The 13,019-nt window shown below is 39.9% G+C and overlaps 1 protein-coding gene across 4 annotated transcripts in view; it reads left to right on the forward strand.

Moving 5' to 3' along the window:
- col12a1a (collagen, type XII, alpha 1a) overlaps positions 1-13,019 on the forward strand; it is a 51,622-nt gene that overhangs the window by 3,632 nt on the left and 34,971 nt on the right. For 3 of the 4 annotated variants that reach the window (XM_041972231.1, XM_041972232.1, XM_041972233.1), the window contains exons 3-14: positions 1,187-1,303; positions 1,405-1,548; positions 2,583-2,636; positions 3,716-3,979; positions 4,096-4,260; positions 4,508-4,681; positions 4,798-5,088; positions 5,176-5,778; positions 6,024-6,302; positions 6,383-6,658; positions 6,760-7,032; positions 11,402-11,671. The exons of the other annotated variant lie outside the window; for it this stretch is intronic. In XM_041972231.1, coding sequence (XP_041828165.1) covers positions 1,187-1,303; positions 1,405-1,548; positions 2,583-2,636; positions 3,716-3,979; positions 4,096-4,260; positions 4,508-4,681; positions 4,798-5,088; positions 5,176-5,778; positions 6,024-6,302; positions 6,383-6,658; positions 6,760-7,032; positions 11,402-11,671 — 2,910 coding nt within the window. The remainder of the gene's footprint in view (positions 1-1,186; positions 1,304-1,404; positions 1,549-2,582; positions 2,637-3,715; positions 3,980-4,095; positions 4,261-4,507; positions 4,682-4,797; positions 5,089-5,175; positions 5,779-6,023; positions 6,303-6,382; positions 6,659-6,759; positions 7,033-11,401; positions 11,672-13,019) is intronic. 4 annotated transcript variants of the gene reach the window in all.

A 13,019-nucleotide genomic window follows, 5' to 3' on the forward strand; every position in this document is an offset into this window, starting at 1 on the left:
AACTGCATGCTATAGGTCACATATAGAACCTAAGTACTAATAAGTAGGCTAACTGGGTAATACTGAGAATAGCAGGAAACTGCTATCAATGCATGCAAACTATTAATTTTAAATCATAACAAAGTCAGCTTAACATTATCTATTTTTCCTTGTTTTTCATCTAGAAAACGCAAGACAAAATATCATTTTAAAATACGTTTGTCATCTCTGTCTGTGTGGTCCCAATTGTACATGGAAAACTACTCATTGTCCAGTCAATCAAAGTTGTTGAGTCAAACAACTTTCTCATGTACATGATGCATGACGCTGTGATCAAGTCAGCTGAATATAACAGCGCGTGGTCTTGTCACACTGTATACCCTTTCTTTTATATAATTAAATGTACATGCTTTCTCTGTGATTGAACATTTGATTGTCTAAAGAAGTCTTGTTCTCTCATGCCTTTTCATGCATTATCCTGTCAGAGAAAAAGTACACAAGAGTCTCCGGCGACGAATTGTGTATTCTTTTTAAAAGGTTTGCAATGGATGTGTGCCACTCTTTTGTGCAAAGAGTCTTAACCAAATAAACAACAAACCATTTTTCGTCTTTGAAATATGTTTATATACAATGTATATATAACATATGGTGTTCAGTTCTGTCAAGAGTTACTTTGGTAACTATATGGCAACCTTGATTCCATTGTATAATCAGTAACTTGAGAATGAAGTTGTGTTTTTGTAATACTGAGCTCAATTCCATTATACAGAAGTTCACTTTGTGGTCGGGGCATGCGATGTAATGACTGCACTTAGCATGTGTTGGATGGTTCACTTAGTGTTTGCACTTTGGTAAAGTTTGTGTAGAGTTGTGCACATGATGTGTATGCCAGTGCTTGAGTTGCTGGCCACCTCGGTTGGGCAACTCAAACAAGTGCCATTTTGTTCCAAAATGGCTTCTCACACTTTTTAATGTTGTCACGTGTTCCTTACCCTTCATGTTCACAAATGGACGTCAGTGTTGTGTGTCTGCCACCAACAATGAACAAGTCCACTTCAGTCATGAAGTGTTTGTTGTTGGGATTAATATGAATGCTTTATTAAAAATGCCTTACATATATGTATATGTTTTTTCACATATATGTAAAACAGTCATACAAGTCTTTATATGTGCTGTGATTTAACACTGTTACATTTCTCATTTGCAGTGGAACCACCCTCAGACTTGAAATTTAAAATTCTAAATGAGAACACAGTGGAGATGTCATGGGTAAGACCCTCAGCAAGGATAGAGGGCTTCAGAATACAAATTGTATCAGATGCAGGTAATTATGAAGTCAGTGCTCAGACTAGTAAATACATGCAAACAGTCTAAACATAGAACACTCCTTATCGACCTCTTGACTGATATACTTCCTTTCTCCAGATGAACCGGCCAGAGATTTCACCCTAAATGCAGCTACCACCACAACCTCACTCACTAATCTGACACCTGACTTGGACTATTCAGTGTCAATAAACTCCTACCTTGGTACAGACGAGAGCATCCCCATATTTGGACAAGTGACCAGTGAGTACATACTTTTTGTTTGGAGGGGATTTACTTTAAAATCATGCATAATTTCCGTTGATAATTTATGCATATGTACTATTTATAGAAGCAAATTTAACACTTTACACTTATCCACCACTGCATACAATCAACTCTTTGAACCTATTTTTTGGCTTCTGCTTGAAAATTGCATACCCATAATGAAATGAGAATATATCTCAACCAAAAGGTCTATTTGTATACTTTTATAGTCATAATAAAGGTAACATTTATGAGATTTATTAAGATGTGTAAAAAGGACTATATTTATAATTGGTGAAGAATAAAGGATTATGGCTCATAGCACAAATAAAAAAAGTTTCAGGCTTGCCTGAAAAAAACCCAACATACTTTCAGGATAAACATGAATATCAATTTGGAACAATGCAGCTGTAGCTTTAAACCTCTATCAAATCATAGTTCAATATGTGAAAATGATCTCTGCAAAGGTCAAATGATGAAGTGGAGCAAAACAAAATTAGTAAGGTTTTAGTACAGACTGTTTAGGTAAGGTCTCCAAAGTCAGGATTTTGGTACATTTTAGCACTATCTGTTCTCAAAGTAGCCCAGTTGGGGAATATCAGATTTTAAAACATTATTATACTTATTTTTTTTCCTGTATAAATGAAGAAGCTTGTGAAAACTAACACTAGCAACTTTTTGATTATTTTTTTGAAGTGTTATATATTTTTTATATGCATCAATGGAACATCACTTTTGTTTGGCTACATGAAGGAAAGAAATATGGACAAAGTAAATGAAATTGTTCCCATTTAGCCACAGAAATTGTCTAAAAGTAGCAGGAACCCACATCTGTTCACTGTCTAAAGTGGTTCACTGTTCACTGCTCTTGAAGCACAATGATATGTGTTTGTGTGCATGTGGTTTTGATCTTGTGGACCAGCTTTTATGGTGTGTTCATTTACTTGGTGTTTTCCTCTGTGATAAAGTACACAGTGGATCAGGGTTGGCAGTGTTCAGTGGTAACTCCTCAAATGTTTCTTGTGTTTCAGTCCAGTCCAGTAACACCACTGGAAGAGTCAGGAGGCCACAGTCAGATGCAATCAGTGAGTATGTTTACTGGTGTGTTAACCAAAGACTGAACAGAAACAGGTCCTCCACACGGCTCTACAAACTTTAAAATATATTTTTTCCCTTCATTGCTGTAATTTACATTTTTTGTCACTGGGTTGTTGTTGGGTAAACAGACACTGACTGGGAGGGTACACATTGGTTAACTTAATGGAAAACAGTGGGTTCATCAAGAGAAAAGGAAAGCCTTGAAGCTAGGAAACAAATATACAGTCATGGAGGGAAGTGATGACGTATTCACCCTGCCACCTAGAAGTGGCTACTACTGAAAGATGCTCTACAGCTCTTGTTTATACATCACTTATTAAAGCAGTGGTGAGTTTAAATGTGTGTTGAGTGATGGGAAGATGTGTTCATGTTCCTCCCAGCTGAGAACTATAACCTCACTTCCAGACTTTCTGAAACTCTTATAGCTTAAAGAGAGTCTTTCACGGCCCAGCAAATTGACCAGAAAAAACGTCTTATTTAAAATGAGCTTTATGAGTTTTGGGAATAGAATTTAGGATCAATGAGACCAGGAGGAATGGGGATTAAAGTCCATCCACGTAAGCCCTGCCAGTTTTTTCAATAGAGTCGTCTTTAATGTTCCAGAAAATTTCATTTATGATTTAAAGCCTGCGGATTAGAACGTAGAAATGTGCTGGTCGTACCTCTGCTGAATGTTTAGTCTATTAAGCCACATTCTGCCTCTGTCTGCTGGGATAACTACACCAGCCCACTGTTTGGCATCAGCTGATCTTTCCTTTGATGTCTGAATGCATCTCTTAGCCATCCAACTAACTGTCAAGGGTTTGATTTTATTTAGACAGACGAAATGGGCCAGTATAGCATATTGTTCCAAGATCAAGTTGCTGCCATTACATTATTGGCACTTTTTTTGGATTGAAAATTTATTTAGTTGGAGACACAAAGGATGTGGTTTTCTGTAGTTTGAGTTTTTACACCCATCATTAACCACTTGTTTAATTTTTTTGGTAAACATTTCTAATGTGTCAATCAGTTTTTTTTTTCTGCTCTTGACTGAACGCCTCCTTTCTCTGCTGTGTTTCCATAGAGTGCTCTGTCAGTGCAATAGCAGATTTGGTTTTTCTGGTGGATGGCTCATGGAGCGTGGGTAGAGGAAACTTTCAGCACATCCGTAGTTTCATTGCTGCCCTAGCGGGGGCCTTTGATATTGGCGAGGACAAAACCCGAGTGGCTGTGGTTCAGTATAGCTCAGACGCCCGCACAGAATTCCCCCTCACCAGTTACACCAGAAGAGGGGACTTGTTGCAAGCCATCAACACCCTACCATACAAAGGAGGGAATACTATGACTGGTAAGCTGCTCTCCAATATAAAATACAGAAATGGCATGTCTAGTTTTGTAAGATGTGTAAATATATGGATGCAAACTATTTAAAAATATATGTACAAATGTTTTTTTTTTTTTAAGGCGATGCCATGGATTACCTTCTAAAAAACATCTTTACTGAAGCAGCTGGATCAAGGAAAGGTTTTCCAAAGGTACTCATGATCATCACTGATGGAAAATCCCAAGACGCAGTGAAGGAGTATGCTGAAAGACTTAGGAACATTGGAGTGGAAATATTTGTCCTAGGTATGGTTTATTATTCAGTGTTTTGTTCAGTTGTGCTTTCCCCTGTGAATGTCTGCCTGTTCTAGGAAACCATTTCATTTTCCATGGTTTTTTCATCTTAAAATCCATATTTGCCCCAGAAAAGAGTCAAATACTGTAGTTTTTTCTAACACAAGCAGCATTTTAAAACCACCAATCATCTATCACATCTGCAAAGCAGACAGTAAGAACACATGAGTTATTGGTGTTGTGCATTTTTTCCGCTCAGGTATCAGCAACGCAGATGAGGATGAGCTCAGGGAAATAGCCTCCACTCCTCACAGCAAACATGTGTACAATGTGCCCGGCTTCGACTCTATCCAAGAGGTACAGAAAAAGATCATCACAGAAGTATGTTCTGGTGTTGAAGAGCAGCTCACCAGTTTGGTCAGCGGGGAAGAACGTAAGTCGGAAGATAGTACTCCTATGTCTTAATGGAAATTTTAATTATCCCTAGCCATCATTTAAACACTTTCCATTTTCCAGTGAATATTTTTCTTTTATCTGGCTTTCTTTCAGTGGTGGAGCCTGCTTCAAATCTGCAAGTAACAGAAATTGCATCTAAGTCGATGAGGGTGACATGGGACCCGTCTCTGGGTGAAATCACAGGCTACAAGCTCACACTTACTCCCATGATACCTGGAATGAAGCATCAAGAGCTGTACATTGGACCCACACAGACATCAATCAATGTACGTGACCTTTCTCCTGAGACTGAGTATGAGATCAGCTTATACGCTCTCAAAGGTCTGACTCCGAGTGAGCCCGTCTTGGATCTGGCAAAGACTCAGCCTGTCAAGGTGTCAACAGGTAAGTTTGTTTATTTTGATTATGTTTTGTAAGTGCAAACAGTTCTGATGATTTCAGAGTAATCCCTTACTTTCTGTCTCTCTCAAGAGTGCTCACTGGGAGTGGATGTGCAGGCTGATGTGGTCCTATTGGTTGATGGCTCATACAGTATTGGATTACAAAATTTTGCCAAAGTCCGTGCCTTCCTGGAGGTTCTGGTCAATTCCTTCGACATCGGAGCCAACAAAATCCAGATTAGTTTGGTCCAGTACAGTCGTGATCCACACACTGAGTTTGCCCTCAACACCCACCATGACATTAATGCTGTTGTCAAGGCTGTACGTACCTTCCCTTATCGTGGTGGTTCCACTAATACAGGAAAGGCTATGACCTATGTCAGGGAGAAGATCTTCATCCCGGCTCGAGGAGCCAGAGATAATGTCCCCCGCGTCATGGTCCTGATCACAGACGGAAAGTCTTCTGACTCTTTCAAGGACGCTGCCACCAAGTTGAGGAATATTGATGTGGAGATCTTTGCTGTTGGTGTAAAGGATGCAGTGAGATCGGAGCTGGAGGCTATTGCTAATCCACCAGCAGACACTCACGTCTATGAGGTAGAGGACTTTGATGCCTTTCAGAGGATTTCCAAGGAGCTGACTCAGTCTATCTGTCTGAGGATTGAACAGGAGCTGCTCAAAATCAAAAAGAGAAGTAAGTAGGAGAAGAATAGAAAATACCTGATCAGATATCTTATCATAGTCCCTTATTTGTTTGTAAAGAGTAAATATTAAAGCCAAAAAACCAAAGCACAGCAACTAACTGTGCCAATTAACATTCCATAAAACCAGATATGCCTTTCTTCAGTGACACCTATCCCACTGTTTGAATTATCAAATGTTTGTCTGATTTACGTTTTTTTTTATAGACATCCTTAAAAAGTAATCTTTCATTCTCAGATTTGCTTCCACCCAGCAATTTGCAGTTCTCTGAGATCACCTCCCGAAGCTTCCGTGCCACTTGGACAGCTCCTACTGCCAGTGTCATGTCTTACCTGGTGCGTTTCCGCAAGGCCGAAGACATCACTGGAGACTACATCTCCCTGGCAGTTCCCGGTGATACCACCACCGCCGTGCTTCCCCACCTTTTCCCAGTCACTGCCTACGAAGTCAACGTCTATGCTCAGTATGAAAAGGGGGACAGTTTTCCTTTGACTGGTGAAGAAACCACACTTGAGGGTAAGAGCTTTACTTGGATTTGACGCAGTATGACTGAATATGAAGAAGATTTTTTATTTATTATGTTTTTTCCCTTTCAGAGCAAGGAACTGTACGAAATCTAAGAGTCACAGAGGAGACAACAAACAGTTTTAGGGTTTCGTGGGAAGCTGCTCCAGGTTCGGTGATCAGGTATCGCCTGTCCTATGTTCCACTAAGTGGCACAGGAGAAATACTGGAGGCCCAAACCATTGGACCAGAGACTACCATAGTTCTCCAGGAACTGTTTCCCATCACTACCTACCGTGTGTCTGTGTCTGCTGAGTATTCAACTGGCACAGGAGACGAGATGCTGGTGGATGGTACCACCAAGGAAGGTGAGTCAGGAAACTTCTTATCATTGAGAAGTGTTGTTAAACTTGAAGTCGTGTTTAATGAATTTGAATAAGTTTCCTCATCCATTTTTGTTTGCTTTCAGTACGTGGCGCTCCTCGTGACCTTCGTGTGTTTGATGAGACCATTTCTACTATGAAACTGGCATGGAAAGCCGCTCCAGGAAATGTCGTCCAGTACCGCATTGCCTTTAAACCTGCTGAGGGAGGAGAAAGAAAGGAGATATCCGTCAAGGGAGATACTACCCAGGCTTTGCTGAAGAACCTCAAACCAGCCACTGAATATGAGCTGTTTGTTACTGCACGCTATTCCTCTGGTTTGGGAGATCCTCTTCTGGGTACAGGAACTACATTAGAAGGTGAGGAGGAATGTCACGTTTCTAATATCTAATTGAAACCTTTGAGTCATGGAAGAATTTCTTCTTTTGCCAACACTTTGTCATGCTTTGTATAAGTGGGTTCGTTATGAGGAAATTGCTGAAGAGAGAAATGTATTATTGTGTTCTGCTTATTTTCAAAAAACCTCAGGGATTTCGACATGACCATTTTGGAAATTCTGCTGTTTAGCATTTCCAGCTTTTCAAGGCCCTGCTTGGCTTAAAATGGCATTTGTTTCACTATGTCTGATGCTCCAAGAATGCAGCATCTGGCATTTCTCAGTGGTGACTACATCAGGATTAAAAAGTTTTTTGCTTTGTGAGGCTGGTTAAATAGCAGGGCTGTGGTTGGTGAGGAGAAGAAGAATGTGGCACTTGATGCAATTCCTTCCTCACAGACAGTCTGTTAAGGTAGCTTTGCCGCCCATGAAAGCAGTAAGCTGGAAATGGGTGTGGGATGCTTGTAAAGCTTGAAAATGTATGGAATGGCTAGGAACAGACTTTGAGAGCCATATGCCCGCATGGTAATACCTTCACACCATGTCTCTGTCTCAGACTCATGATTTATTACTTTACGGATGATTTATATGATATATTGGAGATATTTTGTTATCCATCCCAGATTTTGTTTTGCACAATTTGTAAATGACTGCTGCTGATTAGTGGCTCTTGGGTTTACTCCTCTTACACAACTCAGCAACCAGCAGCTGTAGGCCAGCTGTAGGCTATATTGTGGAAGACATCACAAAGAGCTGGTCTTCTGTTGATCTCAGACGGAGAAGAAAGATTGTTGTAGTGCCACACCACAGGAAAGGAGTCAAAGAGTGAGAGGAGAGAATGGGTGAGGTCTGGTGGGGTTGAGGTGGGGGTCAACAACAAAGGTTCTTTGTCCTTCAAAGGATACACCACTGTTAGTCAGCTTCACCTAAAGCGTGTATGAAATCTAAAGAATGTTCCCAGCTTGCCTTCAAATTATAGTAGGGAGCTAGTTCCACTGTCTTTTTCAGGTCTGATGTTCTGAATTAGCCCAAGAATTTGGCTTCACACACACACCAAACACACTTAAAATAATCTTCTTTGTGTAAAAATTGATGACATGCCTGTGGTATGGTAAAATGCATTGTTTTAGCTAAGCTGTCCAAAGAGGAGCAGAAGAGAAATCAGGTTTAGCTGGTTTCAATTATGTGTTCTTTCTTTGGGTGCTTAAAGATCAGATGCTGACTTTGCAATAAAAGGAAAAAGTGGAACTGCATTCCTTCATTTCTTTTATTACTGCTAAGATGAAAAGAGCTTAGTTGCTATCCAAACTTTGCTTTAACTAATTGGACTCTTCTCTGAAATCACTTTGGTCCCACTTACATGTCAAAGAAATTCTGTTAAACGTGATTTATAAAATGAAAATTTGGGTCTTTAATGTTGCCTTCTTACATGACTAGTAGTAGTGAGGTCCTCTGAAATTATTTTGGACATATTACAGATTACATAGTCCTATAAATGCCAAATAAGAGGGCTTCAACTCATTTTCAGTCCTGTATAAATAAACACTTTTTCCACTTATCTACATTGACTACAACAAATGTTTACATTTTCATAAGAGAAAGGGCATTTTCTATGCAAAAGTCATATTGCATTTTTTTCCACTGTTCCCATACTGACTAAAGGACCTGATTTTGATTACAGAATTAGATTCTGTTGGTCAAATCTGTGCTGTCATCTGCCAAACACCCCCACATGGAAAAAGCTCAATCACTGTAAAGCTGTCATGATGCAAGCATGCCACAACAATGATTTCATTGTTCTGAGTGCCACTTTCTTTGAGTATCCCACTCTGTGAACTCCATGTAGGCAAGAACTGGTAGAGAGTGGTTGCACAAAAGCCTCCCTTGTGGCTAAGGGATGCCAGCCAGCACAGAAGCCTTGACTCAGCAGGAGCACAGACAAGGTGCCATAAGGGATGCTTAGATGAACATCCCAAATGTGGATATTATACAAACATGGGAAAATGATTTATGTTAGAAGAGAGCGTTTTATTCATCATTTGGACAATGTTACCTAAGACTACCTTAGAGGTTGTCTGTCTAGTCTCAGGAAAAAACTGTCTGTTCATCTTCCTCCAGGGTGGGGCAAAGGACAAGCAGAGGCAGAAACAGGGAGAGAGAATCAGAAGAAAGAACAGTACTTCAAAATGTAAACTACAACACTTCAGGGTTTCCTAGTGAACTAAAATTTTATCCCATAATTAGGAGGACATATGTTTAACCCCCAGCATAGCAGTTGTACTCACTTTGCAAAATACCCAACTGCTTGCATGGTACCTTTTTAATAACAGACTCAGATTTTTGTTTACTGTCTCTAACTTGCAAAGTAGCACAACACCAGGTGAAGCTGTAGCATATTTGTTTGATTTTCTTTGAAATGGATGCCTTTGGCAGTGTTCACACGCCACCAGGCACAGTTTTCCACCACCTCTCTAAAGGTCCTTTGAGGTAAAAGGCCAGGGACAGACAACCTTGGCTGACAGAATCCAAAGACTTCATATTCGTGGCTCATATATAAGTGTACCAAAAGAAATAAAAGGTGCCGGTGCCAAGATGGTGTCATATATTGTATAACACTGACTCTGTGCATTAAGACAGACAGAATGCAGTCTGTTGGTTTTTGTTTTCCTTTTCACTGCCTGAATGCATGATTGTTTTCACTCATTTAGTTTAGAAGCATTTGGCTGCAGATGTGAAGGTTAAGCCCACACATGATCTGCAGTTGTGTCATATGTGGTTCACTAGAGGCATGGGTGAGGCCTTCATGTGTATGGGAGCTGCTTTTGTCCCATATCTTAATTTGTGCTTGTAACCCCAACAATAAAAAAAAGAAGAAACAAGATATAAACATGTTTTCATTTAAACAAACATGAGTGAAAAACTGACAGATAATGAATGATTATTATTGCTTGGCTGTAAAGCTTTTGCACTGTCTGTGGACCATGTGTTTCATGTATACGTGCTTTGCTTTTTGGAGTGGCCCCTCATGTGCTTGTCTGTAAGCACTGATGAAAAGTCTGCAGAAGTCATTATCTCGTGATCTTTTCACCCCTCCATTCAAAAAAAGCCAGAAAAGTCAGTCAAGTTCGTCCACTGCTTTCTGCTTTGCAAAGATAAATCTTTTGATGGGATGATCTGGGTATTTGTTGTGGCCCACGCTATTTTTCATGGTTCTCCAAAACCTGGAGCTCTTCATTAGTTTCTGGCCTTGGCAATTACACTTGATAAGTGCAGATAGGTCTGCTTGGCAAACACTGCTGCTGCTGTTATTTCTGTTTAGATTGGTTTCCATGAAGATGGAATGGATGCTGAGAGAAACTCAAAAGATGACAGACATAGTGTCTATCTTGTGATTTCAAATTTACAGCTCATCATGCATGGCATTTCTGGGAGATTTGTGTTCCATGTCTTTCTTTATCATTGTCTTTTTTGTTAAATCTCATTTGGTATGGTAAAAAAAAATAGGTTTGACTGAGACCACCCTGCTGCAAGGCACTGCAATGCCTATCATTATATTGTCATTAGCTGTTGGCGTGTAAAGGTTTAGGAGCTTAAATGAGGATCAGAATCCCACAGTTTGTGTGGGAGGCCATGTGCGGCAGTCTGTGGTGGATCCACCACTATATGGCACCAGACTGGAGAGTCCACCTCAGTCATGTGCTGGCCACTTGTCATGAAACACCACCACAAAATTCCCTCCTCTGCATTTCCTTGTCTTTCTCCTTCCACAATCTCGTCCCCTGGGAAAAGTGAGCAAAGACGAGAAGAGGAGAGCGCAACATCTGCAATTGTAAAAAAAAAAAAAAAAAAAAGCACTTTTGTGGGTCTGGTTTCCTCTGGTTCGATGGAAAATTAAAGTGCTGCTGGGAGAGGTGCTGAGGATACTGTATGTGATTTGTGATTAGTTTTGCAGAAATTTTTCCAAGAGTCTTGCAGAAAATCAAGTTACTCAAACAGATCCTGAGGGGTTAAAGCGGAGACAGATGAGTGACTGTTGGTGGATTATCACTCGAGTTGTTCCTCATTTTGTGTCTTTGTGTGCTTCCTTGAAATTTCTGTGCATCTATATTGGAAATCAGCACCAGCTGGACAAGACTTCCACTTGGCTGGAAAACCCTGAAGGATTATATACCTTAGTACCAAAACCACCATCTTACTCCAATTTTTATGCACTGAACAGAATCAAAACAATAAAAACTCTGAAAAACATTGTTTAGGTAGACAATTATTGCTGACCTTTCTTTTGTTGTTTATCCATTATGCACTGGCTGTTCTACTACTTTGCGTTTAACTTTTTTTCATTCTATCCACAGAGCTTGGCTCACCCAGAGACTTGGTGACCAAAGATGTCACAGACACCAGTTTTGCTGTATCTTGGACTGCGGCCCCAGGCAACGTTCGCCAGTATCGGATCAAGTGGAATTCTCTGTTCACTGAGGAGGCTGGAGAAAAGACAATCCCAGGGGACACTACTGCCACTGTTCTTGAGGGTCTCACCCCAGAAACACTTTATAAAGTATCTGTATTTGCTGGTTATGGCCATGGAGAGGGCCAGCCATTGACTGGAGAGGAAATGACAGATGGTGAGTTATTATAGATCCTTTTTTAGAAAAGGATGTTCTTTCCATTCCTGTGCTATTTTATATGCCTTTTCTTTGTCCTTTTCTTGTAAATTTTTTCATCTTTTTTAACTGAATGAATAAAATTCTCATTTTCAAGTTACCTCAACAGAGTTAGGACAATTATGTGTGGTTCAAGTTTAAAAAACTATATAACCACAAGCATAAAAGCACTGTTCTTCTCATGTTTAACACCTAATATAATTTTAAAACCCAATAATGCAGAGGGCTTTTTGGGTTTTATATAGAAATAGGGACACTTAGTCTTCAGTCACTCCTTAAGATAACGTCATACTGTAGCTGTTGGGATTTGCCTAAGCCGTAAAGAATACAGAGACTTCAAACGCACATCTTAAAGGCTGCTCAAGTATTTTATATATATAAGTGCAGAGGTGATGTAATGTCCAAGACACCTGCACACAGTTTTCATGGGAGATGCAGAACAGATAGACGCTGGCCTCTCCCTTCTTTGACTCAGCTCATGCTTGGATGGGAAAAGCACATTGAATGGAAACTTGCATCAGTTTGGGAGGGATTTGTCCACCAGTTAGTGAAATGGAATGTGCTCAAGGAAAATTATTTCCAACCATAGTTTGTGTTTATTCATTCTGGCAAGCTAGAAAAGTGGTACATGCACCACAAACAACCATGAGGCAGCTTGACTTAGGCACTCACATTACTTAGCCTTCTTTTACTTTGCACCACTATCTGTTGCTTTCTTCCCTTTTGTTTAACATAAATCACAGGTTTCTTTGGGCTGAGCCGCACACACGGCAGACTTGGACGGGCTGCTTTTTTCCGTTAATAAAAGTCCTCCTTCTGAAGTCTTCTGAATATTTTCTTCAGCTCATTTCAAAACCTCTGATAATTCACACTTACCCTTGCTATAAAAAAAGAAAATAATTTTAAGGACACATGATGGAAAAATGGAAAATAGGGGGTTTGCCAAAGTCTAAGCCTCAATGCCTCAGTTCCACAGCCACAAAGAAAAAACTATCACTTATGTAAATTTGTGCTTGTAAAGTTATGGAAATATACGATGATCAAGTGAGTTCGTAATCAGATGCATGTGGAAACTGAGCAGATATTCGAATAAGTGACTGCAAAATGCCCAATCATTTTCATTTTTAGATTAGTAATTAGCAGGAAAGTAATGCTGCTTATTTTTCCAAAGGTATATTGGAAACATGGATGGTTAATTTCACATTCAGCACGGATTCCAATCTGAATGAGGTGCAAAGTCTGCATTTTCCTTCAGAGTAATCATTCATTTCTTCTCTCTGAAGTTTGTTCCCCTTTTTCCTTTTTTTGC

This window comes from Melanotaenia boesemani, chromosome 20 (genome assembly GCF_017639745.1).
Source record: "Melanotaenia boesemani isolate fMelBoe1 chromosome 20, fMelBoe1.pri, whole genome shotgun sequence".
Taxonomy (NCBI): domain Eukaryota; kingdom Metazoa; phylum Chordata; class Actinopteri; order Atheriniformes; family Melanotaeniidae; genus Melanotaenia; species Melanotaenia boesemani.